This window comes from Pygocentrus nattereri, chromosome 10, assembly GCF_015220715.1.
Source record: "Pygocentrus nattereri isolate fPygNat1 chromosome 10, fPygNat1.pri, whole genome shotgun sequence".
NCBI classification, from domain to species: Eukaryota; Metazoa; Chordata; class Actinopteri; order Characiformes; family Serrasalmidae; genus Pygocentrus; species Pygocentrus nattereri.
Window position 1 is genome coordinate 12,513,319 of NC_051220.1, and position 19,933 is coordinate 12,533,251.

Genomic DNA, 19,933 nt, shown 5'->3' on the forward strand with positions numbered 1-19,933 from the left:
CTCTGGGTCCAAGACTGTTTTTACGTAAGCAATTACTTTTTGTAAAAATTGTATTGGGATGTAGAGTTTTAATGTCCATTAGTATTTGGTGCACAGGTAATTTGACTGCGTTCAGTTCATCCCCTAGGTTGCAGCAGCTAGCTAATTTAGCAAATATGCTAGCAAAAAATTAGGATTTGCACCATATCCCTTGTGTATCTGTAGATTAGCTGCCTTCTCATTAAGGTACATGTTCAAGTACTCGATACAAAATGAAATTTACGGATTGCTATAAGATGGAGCTTCTGATAATTTTTCAGCTTTCAAAGCAGATATGAATATAATTCAGATATGCTGCAGACTGCACTTTCTGATTTTTTTTATGAAAATGTAATGACTTTCTGTCAGGCAGTGATTGTCAGGAATGCTCTACATTTTGAGTATGAGGCCTTTTGCGTGTTTGAAAAGCTTACAAAGGCTCTCCTCAGTATCAAGCAGCAATACCATGGCTGCTACTTTGTCATTCTGATGTGATAGTCATAAGCAAATAAAGTAGTTTTTACAAAAGCTTAGCTTCTTCAGGATTATATTGATTTATTTGTGAAGTGTAGGTTTTGAAGGGTTATACAGAGTACATCTAAATAAGAGATGTGCATTCTTGACTAATTTTGATATTCAAGTAACTTGAGTTTTCAGTTAACTGTGAGGAATGAAAGAACAAGCTCGTCACCTAATATTAGCATATCATAATGCACAAATATTAACTGTTACTGGTACATGGTGTTAGCTGGCTGAAAAGATCAGTAGTATGAACAAAATTTCAGTTCATTGTGTGCACATATGAAAATGGTTGCCAAAGTAGCAGAGGGATGTCACCGAGGCTACCCCTTCAAATGAGCTAGCACTAGAGCTAACCGTAACTCATGCTGACTCGTGGATTGCTACACAAGGTTTCAGCTTCTTAGTGGATGCCACAATACTTAGTTTGTTGAGGTAATATTTAAAACAGAGAAATACAGGGAGATTAATTCAGGAGTAACAGGAGTTACTACAGACTATTTGGGGCCTCTTTCAAGTGAATCTCCCTGTATCTTTTCATTGTTTTCGTTCCTGGCTTATGCTAGCTAATTTTATATATATATATATATATATATATATATATATATATATATATATATATATATATATATATATACATATTGTGTGTGTATGTATATATATATATATAGATATAGATATAGATATATATATATGTGTGTGTGTGTGTGTGTGTTGACCTCACTGTCAGTGAAAACGCCAATCAAACACTTATGGATACAGATCATTTTATATTCCATGTGTCTGACTAAGTCTGCTGAACAGGCATTTACAGCTGTATTGCTTTACCACCTGCATATAACACTTACATTTGCAGTTCTGGAACATTAGCACAAGCGCATTTGGCACAATTGATGATGTTAATAATCCCGTAGAGATGGTGTTTGACACATTTTTTATGAAGCTGTGTTTGCGTTGGAAGTTCTGCTCTCTCCAAGAGTGATAGTTCGTTTGGTGAGAGGTCTTTTAGTTTTTTTTCCATGTGCTGAAAGAGGAAAAATGCCGTAGTTACTAGAGGGAATACCAATTATCTGTTTTTGCTATAACTGAGCTTGCTGTTTCATGCTGTTTGCAGTGAATTCAGTCATCTGAGTGAGTTTTCGGGGGGAGATTTATGAGGTTCACGCTGAAGACTGTTCACAGATCTTGCAGAAAAACTTAGGCCAGAGGTTCAGTCGTGTTCTTGTGATGAAGTGAAGATTAACAATTGAAGGGGAAAAGCGGCTAACGGAAGAACAAGAAGTGCATTTCTTCACTGTCAACAAAGCAGAGTTTAGCAAGGTTTTTTCTTTTTCCTAGTTATTGTTAAACTATATTATAGAAACGTAATAGGGTGTGCTTTGTAAATCTGTGAATGCAATACGACTGTAAAGGGTCACAAAGGGTCAGTTTAGGCCTAAAAGGAACTGCTGCTGTCAACCACACGTCTGAACACCCCTGAGTTTAGAATATTAAAAACAATAAAACGCAAAATGTGCTGTGACTTTTGCGCAGTCATTTCAATAAATAAACAGTAATTGTGTATTAAAGTGTGCAGAACTGTGTCTCTGTAGAGAATGTATAATTATTTACACTTAGAAAATCAACAAAAATGTGTATTTAAGCAAACTTTTGCATTTAAATGAATACAATTTTAGGCAGTTGTAAGACCGTGAGCACAGGAGAATACTTAAATTTAGGGCACGGAAGACTGAATAATAAATTTCTTTGGAATTTCAAAGTGGGCGTTTTTATTTATTACACGTGCAGCATGTTAAGGTCATCTGTGCACTGAAGTGTTTATGATGAGGCTCAGGTTATTGCTCTCTACAGCTGTACAACACTTTGTCTTCAGAAGAGAAAAAGGCAATATGCAGTATGCATGTATGAGGAGTTACACTAAAATATTACTAAACATCTGGTTAATGAATATGAATATATGCATTTCCAGTATGAATATTGTGTAATATAAATAAAATATGAATGTGCACAGAGACAGATGTGAAGGGCTGGAGTTCACTTTACTACTGTGGTGAGAGTGGAGGACTATAACCACACAACAGCATTGTAACAATTATACAGTTATAAATAAGTGTGCACTTGTGTAGTGAGTGTGTGTGTGTGCCTATAACCATGACATCTTCAGGTTTTGTACTTAGAAAATTAGAAAATATTTCTTGTTAGAGATATTTGTTAGAAATAAAATGTTAGAAAATATTTAGTATATTTTTTCATTAGTATTTAACATTCAACACATCTTTGTGGCCTTTTTTGTTGTCAGTAGCGGCACCAGTAGTGATGTTTTGGAGTGAATTGGCCTCTTGCAAATGGGTGTCTAGATCAAGATAGTGACCAGGTGTTTGCTAAAAACTGAAATACAACACTAAGGAAACGTATAACAAATAGAATGTAGTCTCATCGTTTGCTTTGCATGAAGAAGCAAAAACGTCTGGTATAAAATATGCATCAACTGATTAATTTTTGGATTTAATAAGCGTAAGTGCTAAAGTCTGATAACTGCTTGTAGCCACTGTATTTGTTAGTAATTGTGGATTACTTTTCTTTTGCACTTCACTTACATTATGATACAAGCACACTAGCAGCACCCTATTTAACCACATGGCGTCCATAGCAATACTCTAGCAATTGCCTGGGATACCATAGCAACAGCCTGTCAACCATCTGGGATACCACAGCAACCACCTGGGATATGATGGCATGCACCTAGCAACACCCTAGCAACCGTTTTGAATACCATAGCAGCCACCTAGCAGCACCCTATCAACCATCTAGTATACCAGAGCAACCAACTGCCAACACCCTAGCAACCACCTGGGATATGATAGCAACACCCTAGCACCCGTTTTTGGATACCATAGCAACCACCTAGCAAGAGCCTACCAAAAATATTTGTTTTTGCTTTTTATTAATAAGATTTAATATTAAAAGCAGTCACTTTGAGTGGACCAGTGACTAAAGTGAGTGGGCCCAAAAATACATACATACAACATACAGTAAAAATGGTTTCAGTTTAAAATAAATAATTTATTCACATGGAAATAAGCAGTCTAACTACTTTTGTTCAACTTTAATACTTTGAATAAAACAATGCAAAGCGAAACATGTAATTCAGATGAACAAAAACAAAAATGTATATTAATTTAAAAATTCCTGTGAGAGATTTCAGCGTTTATCTTTCTAATTTATTCTTTCTAATCTCGTAATTATAGGACTCTCTAAAGAGCTTTTTTTTTTTTTTTTTTTCGTGCTTGTCTGTAAATATTCCTGCTGTGTCTGGAGTTTTTCTGACTGCAGCCCTTGGAGCCACCACATCTGCACCATTCCAAACATCTGAGCAAGGATGAAGAGGTTAGAAAAACCTTCAGAGGGCCTGCTGCTCCAATGTGGAGCTCGGCCTGCAGGACGCTGCGCCGGTTCTGACCTGCCGTAATTGTAGACCAGCAGTGCTCAGGACTTTAATCTGGATGAAACTGGACCCTCCTGCTCTGTTCCTCGAGCTCTGAATGTTCCACTTATGTGTTTAGAGCCTGGATTGATGTGATTTGTTAAAAGTCCGTGGTTCAGTGACTTTCCTGTTTTTTCAGTCTTTGGGTCTCCACTTTGATGCAGGTGTCTTGCATTTTACATGGAGCCTCAGCTCTGCTCATTAGTGCTGTATAACTTTATACACTTGTAGACAGCTGGTCAAGGGTTCTTTTGTAAAGGAAATTGATTTATTTAGAACCAGCTACATGCTTAAATGGTTCTATGTAGTGTCAAAAAGCATACTGATTTTGTTGCAGTATGAGCTTGTGACAATAGAAGAAAGCTTTTTGGTGCTTTTTCACAAGGGTTCTGTATAGAACCATCTATAACATGTTCCCCATCAGTCTAAAGAAGCATTTCACGATGCAATGAAGCCTTTAATCATGCAAAATGTTCGTGGTTCTATCTAAAACCTTTTTCTTCACGAAACAGCCTTCTCTTTTTAAGTGTAGAAGTTGTAACTCTGCCCGGATTCGTCTGAAGAACTGTACAGTGTGCTGCAGCAGATCTGTAAATCTGAAAACTCGCCCAGTTTCCTAAGAGTTTGGTGTAAATAGTGACCGTTCCTTATTTCTCTCACAGAAGACAGAAGAAGGGACGAGTAAGAGGGACTTCTACAGAAGAACAGCTAATAAAACATTTTACTGCCACCACTGAGTTAGCAGCCAGACAACATGGGACCCCCGAATACCAGGGGGGATTTCACACACTGAGTATTAGCATGTGACGTCACTCATGAATGATCCAGTGAAAGTAGACAACATTTGAAAGAAGCTGTTAGCTGAACAAATGAGGTAAACAAGCCAAGTCGCTGTGTCTGTCACTAAGGCCCAGTAACGGCTGCAGCGTCAGTCTGTAACATATGATGGAGGGTTAAGGAGGGTTAATGACTTCTGTCCCATGGGTCAAAAGTCCTGCTTTTCAGAGGAACAGTCGATTGTTTCAGCGGTCAGTTTTCGTAGCAGTGGCCTCAAGGATACCACTGATTCATCCCTTTAGCCTTTAGTGTAACGAGCCACCAAAGAAAAATAAATACAATCAGCCTTCATATCTCGTTAAGTAGGGCTAATCAGCTCTCTCGCTAAATTACCCACAATGCCCTTCATTAAATCACCCAAACATCCCTCTGGCCAAAACGCTTTCATTCATCTAGTTGAGCATCTTCTCTGCTGGCTGTCCTGATGTGTGACAGTTCTGGTGCAGAACTGTGTAGACTTGAGTTAGAATTCATATATGAAATATGATTGAAAAAGAAAATCTAATTTTCACCTCAGAATGTGCAGTGTTACAGCTTTAACTCCTCTTGTAATGAGTGTCATTCTTCCAGGTGGTTGTTAGGTTTGCACTTAGTGTCTAACTGAGACGAATACTTAGTGGATGAAGGTTCTGCAGGTCTGACTGTTTGCACGTTAGATTTTCTCAGCACTTAAGGGCTAATATTGCTTGACTTCCTGTTTTTTTTTCCTGCCCTTTCCTGGTTTTTCCTGTTTTTTCCACTCCTTTGCTTCACAGTGCAGTCTAGAAAAAGAGGACAGATTGTTCAGCACCATCTTTTATTTATTTTTTCCCAACAAAGCAGTGTTTTTCCATTCTTCCATATTAGGCCTGTTTATAAATATACTCAGTGTTTGGTAGAAACCAAGAAGGCTGGCGGTTTTTAGTTTGTCGCACAGCTGAGAAAAGTCCACAGAGTGTTGATTTAGAGTCGTACGCAAAAGTTTGAGCACCCCTGGCCAAATAACACATTTTGTAGAATTTCTGATGATTTCATATAAATAAACACATGGGAACATCTGCAGTGTTTGTTCCCAGTGTAATTACTGATTTTAACATTTTGTGGAAAAATAAAACAACAGTGCCCAAACTTTTGCATTTTCCTTCCCAGGTAGATACAGCTGAACAAGCTCTCCCATGGGTTAGGACTACAGGAGCTGTAGTGAAGGCCTTACAGGTTAGATTAACTGCCAACATTATTTGGGCAGGACAGTGGAACCAACCAGTCACACTTCAGTTTAACATTTTGTGAGTAACAACGTCACTCTAGTGCTTCTGGAAGTTCTAGATGTCGTTTCAGTTAGTTGTTAGGAATGCAAAACAGCAGCAAATGTATGTAGAAGACCCAGAGAACCTGAATATGTTTTCATCTTAAACATGTTAATTTGGTTTGTCTGTCAGAAGATCTGTATGTCCTTATGTACCGTCCACTTAGCATCACATAAAAGCTGGATAATGATGTTAGTTCTGTATGGGGTGGAGCAGACTAGAAGTGCTGGACAGAGATCTGTCAATCAAACTGCTCTTTACAGTTCTTAGATATGGCTGATGAGCAGTTTTTGAGCTGTTTTTTTTTTCATATCATATATTTTTCCATACAAGCTTTGCTGGATGTTTAATAGAAACCTCAAGTTTAGTATCATACAAACATTTTTAATATGTTAAAATGTAACATTTTTAATGTTGGGCTTTTTTTCATGTTTTGACCAAGTTTTGTCTTTTCTGGCCTGAATTTAAGGCCCAGCTCTCCAGTGTTATAGGATTGATTTGTAAATAAGCCTTGTCTGTTCATCCTGTCCTCACAGCTTATGTCAGACCACATGATGTTTTTTCCCATTTTGTAATCACCTTACGTTCAAATATCTTATCGCTCAGGTTAACACACTGGGCAGGAGTGAGAGTTTCAGACTTTCAAAGATCCATAAAAAGTCCATCTGACCCTTCTCTGACTCTTATCTCCTCTCGGATGTGGAGCTGGTCAGTGTTTTGGTGCTGAAGATCATCACCTGGGGTGATCATTGATCAACAGGCAGCAGAACGTATTCAGCAATGCTCTGAATATTAAGTGAGTTTATGAATATATATAAAAAGATACAGTTATAGAGAAAAAGTTAGTACAGTAGTGATTTTCTAAATATAATAAGCTGAACACAAACACACAGATGACATTTTTCTACCAATTTTAGTGTACAATTTATATTTAGTGAAACACAAGGTGGCTATTTTTAATAAAGTGACCAGTTAGTGGAAGTACAAGCCAGGTGTTTCTAATAAAGTGGCCAGTTAATGGAAGTGTAGTGTTATAATGTAATGCAGTTGTATTATTTGTCTGAGTTAGCAACTGTAAACAAGACAAAGAGAGCTAAGAGGTTGATGAATGTTGATGATGAATCTGATGAATGTTTAATTCTAGCCTGATCTGTCCAGATGCTGGATCTGTTTGTCTAGGCTGAGGATGTCTTTCTATGAGCCACAGTCATATTTAATGTACTACGAGAGTGATGATAAGGCAGATAAAGGCTGAGGTCAGTGCAGGATCATCGGTTCATTGTTACTTACTCTCTCTCTCTTCCTGTATGTCAGAGAGTATGTGAGATATCGGTGTGCCTGCTAAAGTCATTGATGTTGCTTTGGAGCTGAGAATACACTCGCAGAATGCTGAGTTGCCAGACGCCTGCTTTTAGAAAACCAGAGTGACAAAGCAGGTCAGCTGGAGTTACATAAATATAGGAAATATTTTACCAGTAGATGACAGGAGGACCGGCTGAGGCTGTTTAAGAATTTAACCTGAGCTGATTTTGGTATTGGTTTGCTTGTTTATACAAAAAAAAGAAAACCTAATCGTTTTGGGGAAGTAAAAGTAATTAATGTTGTTTAAAGGATGTTTTTCAGATTTTCCTGTTAAAATAATTTGGTGGTATTTCATTCCTGCCGCTGTTTGAGCTGCCTCTTTGATATTTGTTTATATTTTAAGGATTGGTTGAGGAGAGGAGTAAGAGAGTGAACAAATGTTTGGACTGAAATCCTCTGCAATGGCCGGTTGCTAAAGCAGAATTCTCGGTTGGCTGATGATTTAAATGTCGACCGCAGTGCGTGTTACATCTATTAACGACTAGCTTATTATAAACACGACTCATAAATTTAGGGAACAGTTTTGAGCTCAGGCTTCCTCCGGTCCCAAGTGATGAGTGTCGTCTGTTTGGACTCCGGTCTGGACTCTAAACGGTGTGAAATATTTAAAGAAGTATGCCGTGTGCTCATACATGCTCTAAATAACCTGAGAGAGCGCTAAGAATACGACTACACTGTAAAAGCTGAAAATAAATCCTAACTTAATGCTTAAGCGTGTCATTAACAGCCAGTCACCTCATTTCTTTCCAACATTAATCCTTAAAAGCTTAGTGACTCAGAATTGTTCTCAGTGGTGCTGATGGTAACCAGACGTCTGAAACATTTAATGCCTCTGAAAGTTACATCAGTGTTATTGCAAGAAGTGTTTATGATGCCTGAGATCATTTTATGATATTCTTTAAAGAATTCATGCTCACACATTGTGTTGTAAGGCATCTGGATTTTTTTAGATTTACCATTATTTTACAGTTAGGCATAAATGCTGAATCGCCAGTGACTCTAGATATGAAACCTGGCAGACTTTTTCAGACACGGTCAGACCCTTGAAGAACCATTCTAGCCTTTTTCAGACCCCACCTGACCCTTTCAGAACCCTTCAAGGCTTTTTCATATCCTTGCAGACCCCATCCGGAAACCTTCGAGACTTTTTCTGACCCTCTCAGACCTTTCCAGAACCCTTCTACACCTTTTCAGACCCTTCCAGAACCCTTCAAGACTTTTTAATATCCTCGCAGACCCCTTCCAGAAACCTTCAAGACTTTTTCAGACCCTCTAGACTTTTTGCAACTCTACCTGACCCATCCAGAACCCTTTTAGACTTTTTCATATCCTTGCAGCCCCCTTCCAGAAACCTTCAACTTTTTCAGACCTTTAAGAAAAACTTTTAGACTTTTTAAGACCTTGCCTGACTCTTTAAGAACTCTTCAAGACTTTTTCAGATCCCAGCAGACCCCTTCCAGAAGAATTCAAGACTTTTTCAGACCCAGCCTATAAGAATTCTTAGACTTTTTCAGACCCTTCCAGAACCCTTCTAGACTTTTTCGAACCCTCTCACAGACCCCTTCCAGAACCCTTCAAGCCTTTTTCAGACCCTGCCTGACCCTTCCAGAACCCTTCAAGCCTTTTTCAGACCTTGCCTGACCCTTCCAGAACCCTTCTAGACTTTTTCGAACCCTCTCACAGACCCCTTCCAGAACCCTTCAAGCCATTTTCAGACACTGCCTGACCCTTCCAGAACCCTTCAAGACTTTTTTCAGACCCTCACAGACTCTTTCCAGGACTCTTCTAGACTTTTTCAGAAACTGTCAGACCCTTCCAGAACCCTTCTAGACTTTTTAGGACCCTCACAGACCCCTTCCAGAACCCTTCTATACTTTTTCAGACCCTCACAGACTCCTTCCAGAACCCTTCTAGACTTTTTCTTACCCTGTCAGAGCCTTCCAGAACCTTGCCAAGAATTCCAGACCTTCCAGCTTCAGTCATTTCCTGTTCCCGGCCGCTCCTGTGTCAGACGGGAAGTTGCCCGCTCGTTCCTGCCCATTTGGCTGCTGATGTTAGTGGGTTTCCTGTGCCCCTCTGCACCCCCGCCCCTCTCCGTGGCCTCAGGGCCCATTATGGCTGATTAGTGTGTGTGTGTGTGTGTGTGTGTGCGCGCTGGAGCCGGGTGTGAATATAAATCACTGCGCTGGTTGCAGTTCTTTGTTTAAGCTGTCGACTTTTTAAAGAAAGTATTGACAGTGTTGTGAGAACAGTTTGCACCACTTCATAATTAATTAAGGAGTATTTTTCTCTGCTGTTTCTACAAGCTTGTGTGTCTCTTGCTTTTTTAATAATACAGTCATCCGCTGTTGCTTTTCTTGACAAAGCCCACACTTTAAAACCTCCTCTTACTGTCAGCAGATCCGTTAATATAAGAAAGTAAGATTGTTTGGATCTGCTTATACTTTAATGACCCTACACTCTTAAAAATAAAGGTTCTGGAGCAGGTCCTTTGGAGAACAATAGAAGAACCACACTCCTGAAATGTAGAACTTGGTCTTGTACGTGTAAAGACTACAAATCAAGTTGGTATTAATTAATTGAATCGATCTGTTTTTAAAATTTACTGAAAGTGATTGTGTTGAAAGAACATAATTATCGCAAATGTTAAATCAGCCAAAGCCAGAATGAATTGTGTTTTTCAGCCTCATGGGATTTCAAATAGGATATATACCCCATGTTACTTAAGTCATGTGAGTTAAGGGGATGCTTCTGTTTACAGCATCTCATCTCCAGTGAGGAAATCTTAACCTACTCCAAGTCTGTCTGTTGACTAGCAACCAACTGTACACACACACACAAACGTAAACACGTAATAGAGTAATTGAGTTACAGCTGCCATTACTGATGTAAAAAGGGTCAAAACTAAAGTGTGATGAACTGTAAGTTGTGAATACTGTGCTGTTTATCAGACGCTTTAGCCGAGTGCGCTAACATTATTCCTCCTAATAAACAGGCACACGTTCAGCTCGGTCTCCTCATTATTCACCACCATCACTGTAATATTTCATCATGAACCTTAACACATGAAGGTAATAAGAGGGACGGGGGAGATCGAGTCTGCAGCGTCTGAGATTTTTAAAACCTGGAGTTAGCTAAGAAAAACATCTCACAGTGAAAGCAGCATTTTACAGTATAAATAAATGTAGCTCATTATGCTGGTAGTGAACTTTGCTGCTCGACACAGCTGCCTAAAAACATCAGAAACGGGTGCTTAAACAGAAGTTAGGACACTTGGGGTTTATTCTAAAGTTAGGACAGTATTTAGGAGGTTTAGTCTAGTTAGGATGTTTGTGTAATAGTGTGTTCTTATCTGGAGTTAATGATGAGATTAAGAAGTCAGGACCTGTTATTCTGTAATAGCTACTGTCCGAAATTCAGTCCGTACTGAAGTCATCACGGAGACTAAACTGATCTCAGAGATGTTTCTGTTACATGGCCTCTGGTTTTGGAGATCTCCCAGCCTGCAGAGTTCAGCTCCATCTGTAATCATACACACCTGATCCAGGTAATGAAGGCCTTCAGGGACAGCTGAATATCAAAGCCAGGTGTCCTGGATCTCTCTCCAAGAGCGAGACTGTGCCCGGAGTGTGGTTCTAAACTGACTGACCACTTTTAAACGAGCTCTGATAGGACAAGTTGGACCAAGTTGAATCAACACCAGTAAATCAAGTTAAATGGACTCTGTTAGTTGAGTTTTTTTCAACTAATTTTGTTGAGTCACCATTTAATCGTGTTTAAACTTTCCCTACTTCAATTAATTTCAGCTAAAGGATGATTTTAAGGGCACTTTTGGTTCCATAGAGTGGTGTCCCTGAACTTTATCAGGACCATTTTAGTCAGGGGTGTCAAGCTCAATCACTAAAAGGTCCATATTAAAAAAATCTAACAAATCTATGGGTCATCTGTACTTTTATTTCTACTTAACATTTTCCTATAACCCAAACTGACCATTGTTCTTTCTCAATACACCAAATTGTCAACAACAAAATATATGTATTTGTAGGAAATCCTGATATATTCCATGAATACATGAAATATTGTAAACTACTGTAAATGTCCCCAGGATATAGGTATTTTAAACCTACCACTTGCTTTAACTAAATGCCTGGCATCCTTTCTTTGCTGTAAGGTCATTAATTCTTGGGCTCCATTTCTTGTTTTATTGGTTGAAGCGAAGCTGTAACTCAGCTACTGTGTTTGGTAATATGACTGGAGTGAAATTGCGCAGAATTGTGTAGAATTGAGGTGTAACCGCTGTCCCATAGATTGTTGTGTGGGTAGGAGAGTCAGAGCAAACATTGTGTTGCAGTGCATGCTAGGGACTGTAGTGCAGCACATTGTGAAACAGGCTTATATTAATAGAAAATTAAGATACTTTTGCGGGCCGGATAAGATCGTGTGTTGGCCTGATCTGGCACACTGGCCTTGTGTTTGACAAATGGGATTTAAGTGAAGATGTAGGAGTGTGTTCTGGTGAACAGTGGTGCTGTGTGTGATGGAGTCTGACGTGTATGTGTGTATGTGCAGGCTGTGTGTGATGGTGAAGCCTCTGTGAGCTCCTGGAGGAAGCAAAGTGAGCTGGATTCATCTGGAGGTCGATCACCATGGGCCAGCAGGGGGCGCCACTGGAACAGCCGGAACCATGATAACTGACCCTCTGCTACACACCGCCAAAAAACAGGTGAGTAGAAGCCTGGCGATATAACCAAGTGCAAGGATGTTTCAGTAGACTGCTCTTGGGATTTCCGGCCTATGGCTTGAAATTAGCATGATTTACAGCTTATTTGAATACATCGGCTCCTAGAGTGACTTTGTTTTTATGCTGTGACATCTTGATCCAGTCACATGATTTGATCTTTACTCCAGCAAGTAATGAAGTGCGTCCTGCTTCGCCTGTGTGTGGTGCTCTTTACATAAACAAAGGCAAAATCTGAACGGCCCTTTAATCAGTATCAATAGCCTCACCAGTTAGACAGAATGTGCAATCTGCTACCCTTTTTGGCCTCTTGTCCATCAGTCGTCCCTCACTGCAATACCCAGCATGCACTGCACAAACACATCTATAGATACGATTATTGGTAACCCTGACTGCATAGCCACTGATGTATAGAGTAATAAATACAGACGTGATTTGGCTACTTTTCAGTAACGTCAGCTGTCTGCCTTTGTTCAGCATTAGCCAGCTGGCAGAGAAGCAACCCACTTCCCAAAAATCCACCTGAAATCACGTGTAATACCCCTCCCGCCCTGGAGGGGTACTACTCTAAACTGGAGAATCTCACTCAAGAGTGACTGAACACCGCTGTAGGAGGAAGTTAGGCATGTTTACAACAGATGTAGCAATGGGTAAATGTTTTGTTTTGAACAGTGTCCCTTTAAGTCCTGTTTACTGCATAAACCAGACTGAGTTTAAAAAAAAACAGTCTAGAAGAGTAGCGCCGCATGCACGTTAACAGAAGAGGAAAGTCACTGTCAGTTTCAGTGAGTACGATCAGAGCTGACAGTGAGCTACTGTGTTTCCTATCACAGCGATAAAGATGCACGAGGCTCCTTTGTTACTGGATGTTTCATTTGTTTATTAAAAGTAGCGATAGAGTGTGATGTTATTTCTATTCATGTTTTCTTTTTCAAAACATTTGAGAGCCAAACTGGATAAAAGTCTATGAATTTCTGCCTGTGTCAGATCAGTCTTTACATAAAATAACCGCTGCAGCAGCGCTGAGACATCATGTAATTACCAGAGAAAAGTAGATTAAATGGCAGAAATAGCCATGTTTCTGTGTTGGCCTTTAAGGGTTAAGGAATTTTGAAGATGCAGTGCAGCCTCAGTTAATGAAAGTTTTAATTACTCTTATGTGGCTGCTGTTCTCTACAGATGCTGCTCAGGCTGAGCATCATCTCAACCGTCACACACACCTACAGCTCTGCGGCTTCAGAGGACCCTTGAAGTCTTACCTGGCTAACACCTGACCTGACCTGCCCCAGCTCATCCCACACCTGATATCAGCTGGCTTTGGCTACTCTTACACTTGGCCTATCCTGGATCTGGCTCCTCCTGCACCTGACCTTGCGTGACCGGGCCTCACCTCTTGGCTCCTTCTATACTCAACCTTGACTCTTCTCACTCCTGCCCTCACTGGACTCCCACCTGGCTCTGACTCCCCCTCTCACCTGGCTCTGGCTCCTCCCCAAAATTGCTGCTTCTTTTTTGATGACAGTTCCCTTGCTGCCACTGGCTGTTTCCTTCCTCACCTCTGATCTGATGAGTGTGAATGGAATGGTTCTGAACAGAGGGATGGCAGGGATGGTGAGGGTCTCCAGATGGCGCTAGAGGGATTTTATTTTCTAGCACATTCTGGATGTCTAAGCTTTGGGTTCACTTGTCACAGCTAAAGACAGCAAGGAGCAAATTATGATTTTTTTTTTTTTTTTTTTTTCCTGAGATGAAACGTTTTTTTTCATTCTTTTTGCTTTTTAATACTCAGTTTAGGGGTTAAATGGATCATCAATCATCACTCACATATTGACAGTGCACAGCCGCTTTGCACACGCTCAGTATCTGACAGAAAAAGAATAAAACACTCCCTCTGCATGCTGGTAAATTTTCTCTGTCCATATCCATTTATATGACCATATGGCCATCTTTCCGTATTAATTCTGTCTGTATTAGCCTTCCGAGTGTCAAGTCGAACGTTTCTCTCAGTTTCATTCTTTGATTATCAGTCATTTTGCTCCTTGTGTTGACCTTGTTGAAACTGGGTATGCACACCAGCAAACGGCCACCAGCACAGTAATCGCATGCAACCAGCTCTTCATTATGGGAGAGGGGAAAAGCTTTAGCAGTGCCATTAGAGAGACTTTGTTATGATCACGGTCAGATCATCTGTAACAAACTGGACAATAAAAGCATCTGTAAGGGTTGGACACTCTTGAGTGCAACCTGTAACTCAACTTTTGCAAGCTTTGCACAGACGGACAAACTGACAGAACTGGCCAGTGTGAGAGCATAGAAAAGGTTTTATTCCCAGCGAAATTGACTGGATTTGCAGCGCGAATCGACTCCGAGACGGACCTGCACGCTCCCCTGCAGGAAACGCATTACCTACGATGATGCGCTGTAGAAATGCTAGCATTAGCGACCAGCCTGCGTTCGTACACTACCTGCTGACAGTCTGACAGTGAAGGCTCCGCCTCCGGACACTGTGATTGGATAAAAGTGCTTCAGTATTGCAGCCGTGGCTGCGATCAGACACGCCACGTTAGCATGTTTGCTCGATCAAATGGGAATGAGCACTGAACCTCCAGCAGCTTAGGGCTTCTTTCTTTTTAAATAGAGGATATTTCCGTACAATAAATGCTGTTATGTACATATGTAATAATTGCAATGGGGGAGGGTCCAGTATAACTGACCTAAGTTCATCCCACAAGGGCATCCTGTCACGGCTACTGTTGTGACCAGCCTTACAGAAAAATCCCATTGAAGCTAATGAGAAACTCGGTTACCTACATTTAGTCAATTATTCATTCAGCCTTATGTGAAACTGTAGAACAGACTCAGTTTATATCACAATACCTACATTTAGAGTCTGTTATCCATTCTTCTCAGTAGGTTCTACAGTTTCTCATTAGGCTGAATGGGAGTTTTCCAGTGTTCTGTAAAACTTGCCCAACCTCACAACAGTAGCCATGATGGAACACATTTGTGGGCAGAGCCTGTAGAGGGGATATGTCCAATCCTGGAAATCTCTGTCCAGAATTCACTGGAAGTTGGTGTACATCACTGTCTTAAGAAAACTCATACAATAAAATCAACGTGCAGAACATGACGGCTTCATGACGAATGGGCTGATAGAAATAGTCCAAATTTGCTTAAAATAAAGTGGTTACATTACAGCTAAGAAACATATCTGTCACGCTTCAACTTTAAAGAAGTTTTCCTTACGACAGCGATGTCTGATCTACGGTTATGCTGATGCTCAGATGCTGTGAGCACCAGTCTCTCTGAATATTACTGGATTATTTTTTTTTATTATTATTATTTTTTTTTTAATTGCGCCCATCCTGGGGCAGTTTTGTGGTCATATCTGGTCATTTGCGCTTCCCTGTGGTCAGCGTCTTCCACTCTGTCACTGTTTACTGTCTTCCAGCTTCTGCTGTGTAACCTTAAAGTGAGTCACGTTCTTGGTTTCATTTATAAACTCCATCTTTTATCGCACTTGAACCTTTCCTAAAGTGAGCCGATGGAGTCCTCTCCTGACTCGCCTTGTTTTTTCAGATGAAAGCTAATGTTGCGAGCAACAAATGAACATGAATGGCCAGCAGTTAGCATGATGCGTCATGCTAATCATGCTAAATTACTACCTTTCAGCCATGTTAGCATGTTTGCTAAACTTTGCGTCCTGGTCTGCAAAGGCCGTATCCCACAATGCACCAGAGCCATTTTCTTAGCTGCACTGTACTTGATTTATGGTCTCCAGGTTGCTGAAAGGTCAGAGGCCAAACCTGAACCCAGCTGCGTACATGTTTTTGACTTGAGAGGTTATAAATACTTATAACCCTGTTTTAGGGGGAGCGGGATCTTTTGGGAAAGAGAGGGAGGGAGAGGGAGATAAATATGGGCGAGTCTCCACGCTGCATGTGTGAGCTTGTCAGGATGGTGTATGCTAACGCTAACACTAACAACTGCAGCCAAGTAGGCTGAAGTGCGCTGGCTAAATCTCTACAGGAATGTTTCATCTGCTGCCCACTTTTGGTCAGAAGAAAGGGAGGTTCTGTAAAGCAAGCAGTAGAAAATAGCCACCAGAAGTGTGCATTAGCATTATAGCGCTAATCCTGCACTATACCACCCAAATTCCCCTTTAAAGCCTTAATCTCTGGAACTCTTCTATCATTACGGCTGACTCAGCACCCTCAGCGTCAGCGTTCGTGCGACTGACCTGAGAAAAGAGCTTTCTGTTGAACGGCTGGAGCGAAGATGTGAAACTGTGTGCTAATGCTGTGGGTGCTAATCTCATGTCTGTCAGAGATTTAGTGGTTTTTAATCTAAATGATCATTAAAACTGCAGGTTTATGTAGAGGAAAACAGTATCAGATTACAATTACTGGAAAACCGAACGTAACAGTCCTGAAATGTAGTTGTTTGGTTACAGCCACGCTTATTTATAACACGGTCAACCCTAAAGGAAGAGTTCAGACAGAAATGCTAATGTTAAGCTAACAGTGGATGACAGAAAAGGGGCTACTAGCTTGTGTTTAGCCATGTTAGCATGTTTGGTTGGGCTCTCCTTTCAGTTCTGACCTGAGTAGACTATTAAACTGACCCCCGTCCCCAGACTCAAACCCCCTGACTAAGAAGTTACCACCATCTACTTTGTGTTGTGCAACATCTGCTGTATTTTACAGATTGGCCTTCAACAGTGCTCACTAAACTGGACATTGCTCTGGCCCCCTGGGATGGCTGCATGCTTTATGAGGTCAACAGTGTGACCTTTGGACCTCAACCAAGGATCTAGCTGCAGTATGGATTCTGTTCTCTTTGTTTTGCTCAGATAATCATCTCCAAACTGAAATTTGTTTCAGGAGGCAGAACGTCCTGAGAAACATCAAAAAACAGCTTCCACAGCTGGAACAAGCAAGTTTATTGGCATTTCATAAAGAGCAGTTTAAGGTCAGGCCGTTTTGGACAGCTTGGGGTGAGTGGAAGGTTAAAAATGTTAGCACCTCTGCTAAACCTCCTCATATAAGCCTTCAAAAGGTTGAATATTGGGGAGCGCTAATGACCAGAAGCCAGAATCTGCAAAGGAATAGCTCAAACAAACATGCGAACATAGCTGGCCACCGGTTAGCGTTAGCATATCGTTAGAATAATGCCAAACTGGTGTCTGTTTACATTAATTTGTCTCTAGCGATGTTAGCATTTTTGACTGAACTGTTTTCTTTAGCACTTAGTACACAATCCAGCCCCGTTTACGCTGACAGATTTAATCCCGTCACGTTATATTGTGGTTCTTTTTCAAGATTGAGTGAATGTACGGCCCTCCGAGATAAATGTATGTATGTATATATGTACATGTGGGGATTTTTCTTTGTATCGGCCAAAATGAAATGAATGAAAAGAGCGCGTAACGTAACGTTTATCATCCCTTTTTTTTTTTTTTTTTTTTTTTTACTTCTCCTTTCTGCTTTTGGTGCCTCAGCCTTTTATAATCGTGCCAAAATCATTCCAAGGTGGGTTGTTTTTGTTTAGTTTTTTCAGTTTACAGCGAACAAAAAGAGCTGTGGTCAGCAGGGCAGGACGTTAAAGGGTAAATACTGAAAAAAAAATTCTCTTCCATGCTGGCCTTCCTTTTCTGCCAGTGTATTTTTTTTAAGAAAGGAAAAAAGTAAGATGTCTTATTTTCAATGCTTGTATTGGATAAATTTTATTTAAAAAATATCTTGTAATTTTGTAAAGTGGGCCTTGTTAAGATCTTTAGTTTTATTCCTTTTTATTTTTTTTTCTTTCCTTTTTTTCCTTTTTCTAAGGATAGTATGTATCTCTGTCATAAGCTCCTGGAGAGTTACTTTATGATAATTAATTTCTTTAATTTCTTTACTCATTTTAAACAGGATGAATGGCTTCACATGGCGATGTTGTTTATGTATGCCAGTCATGCATTAGCAAAACGGCACTAATCCACCAGCTAGTTTTTGGGTAAAAAGGTGTAAAAATTGGTGGTTTAGCGTTTAAATGACCCGCCTGACCTCATTTAGGTGTGCTTCAGGTTCAGAACTGCTGTTTCTCACTCTTAAACGTCTCCTCTATTACTGTTGATGCTGAACACGAGAATGCTGCCAAAGACCGGCCGAGAGCCGCACATATCCACACACACACACACACACACACACACACACACACACACACACACACACACACACACACACACACACACATATATATATATATATATATATATATATATATATATATATATATATATATATATATATATATATACACACACACACATACACAAATATATACACACAGCAATGTGCAGATGCTAGACTCCACCTTTCATTTACTTAATTTAAAACAGTCATTACGTACAAGATATTAGTTTTTCAGCTTCAGGACAAAAGCAGAAAACAATTAATTGTAAATAACACAACAACTAAATCTACTATCAGCCATTTGAGTGTTGAGTGAATCACTCTTTACCTTCATTCCAGCTTCCATTCTCTTCAGGAGACTCACTTTCAGCTCCTCAAAGAATCTGCAGACACGCCCCCAATGTTCAGTATTAGAAGCTGGTTAATCATTTTCTGAAGTAATCAAACCCATTCAGTGGTGTTGAGGTCTGGACTGGTCAGTCCATTGTTCAGCTTCTTTGTTTGATGTGTCTCCTTTCCTCAATGAGGTTCTTTAACAGCTACACATCCTTTCAGACCCATAGCGCAGTCGTCTTCTCACAGTGGAAAGATGGACAGAAACACCTGTGGATGTTTTCCGATCTGAAGCAGCTTGATTTTCTCCTCTCTCTCAAAGATGAAAGCTTTAAGTGCTGTTTATCTGATGAGGACATTTTGGTGTCTACCAGGTCTTCCAGGTGGTTGTTAGGAGTCACATATTCTCTGTAGCTTTTGAACTTTTGGAAACTCCTGTTTTTTTTCCCCCATTTTGACTGCTCACAAATATCTCCTGACACATCAATAACTTGTACTTAATGGCAAATAAAATGAAGGGTCTCTGACTTTTGCACAGAGCTGTATGTACAATGCAAATAGAGATGTTATATGTACATTACTGTTCAAAAATATGGAATCACTTGTCAGATGAATAATTTTTACTCAATAGTTCAATAATAGCTTATACAGTGTAGCCCGAAATGTTATAAACCAGACACCAAATTGTAAACTGGTATTCTGAATTTAAAGTATTTTGGGAACAATAAGAGGTTATTTTACAGTAAAAAAAAGGCTAACATTTGTTAAAAGTTACAGGTTTTCAAATGTGAGGCAGTCTGGATATTGATTTTCTTCTGAAGTTCAGATGTCTTATTATAAAACCATCTGCAACTTATTTAGTTATGTATTGACAATTTCTTCATTTTTACAGCTTTACACAAACGGTTTGAAACCTATAGAATATTAGCATTATATTAGAGCCATTTTATATACATACCTACCACAAAACTGGGTTAATATAATTGGAAATAGTGATTCCAGACTTTTGAATGGAACTGAATACAGACAGACATACAGACATACATACAGACATACATACTCTGAAAGACACTCTCACGGTGAATGAGTCTGCGATCAAACAAGGGAGGATTTTTTATTTTTTTTTGTATTTTTGCTAAAGTCATGAAACTGCATCTTTCCGTGTATGTTGGTGTATCAC

At 39.9% G+C, this 19,933-nt stretch overlaps 1 protein-coding gene across 3 annotated transcripts in view; it reads left to right on the forward strand.

Annotated features, from left to right (window-relative positions):
* Positions 1 to 19,933, forward strand: part of luzp1 (leucine zipper protein 1) — a 76,476-nt gene that overhangs the window by 52,449 nt on the left and 4,094 nt on the right. The window contains exons 4-5 of one of the 3 annotated variants that reach the window (XM_017708850.2): positions 12,076 to 12,229; positions 13,424 to 18,448. In XM_017708850.2, the coding sequence (XP_017564339.1) occupies positions 12,076 to 12,201 (126 nt within the window). In that variant the 3' untranslated portion in view covers positions 12,202 to 12,229; positions 13,424 to 18,448. Of the gene's footprint in view, positions 1 to 1,651; positions 1,740 to 12,075; positions 12,230 to 13,423; positions 18,449 to 19,933 lie in introns of those variants that run through there. The other 2 variants (XM_017708852.2, XM_017708851.2) reach the window with 2 other exon arrangements.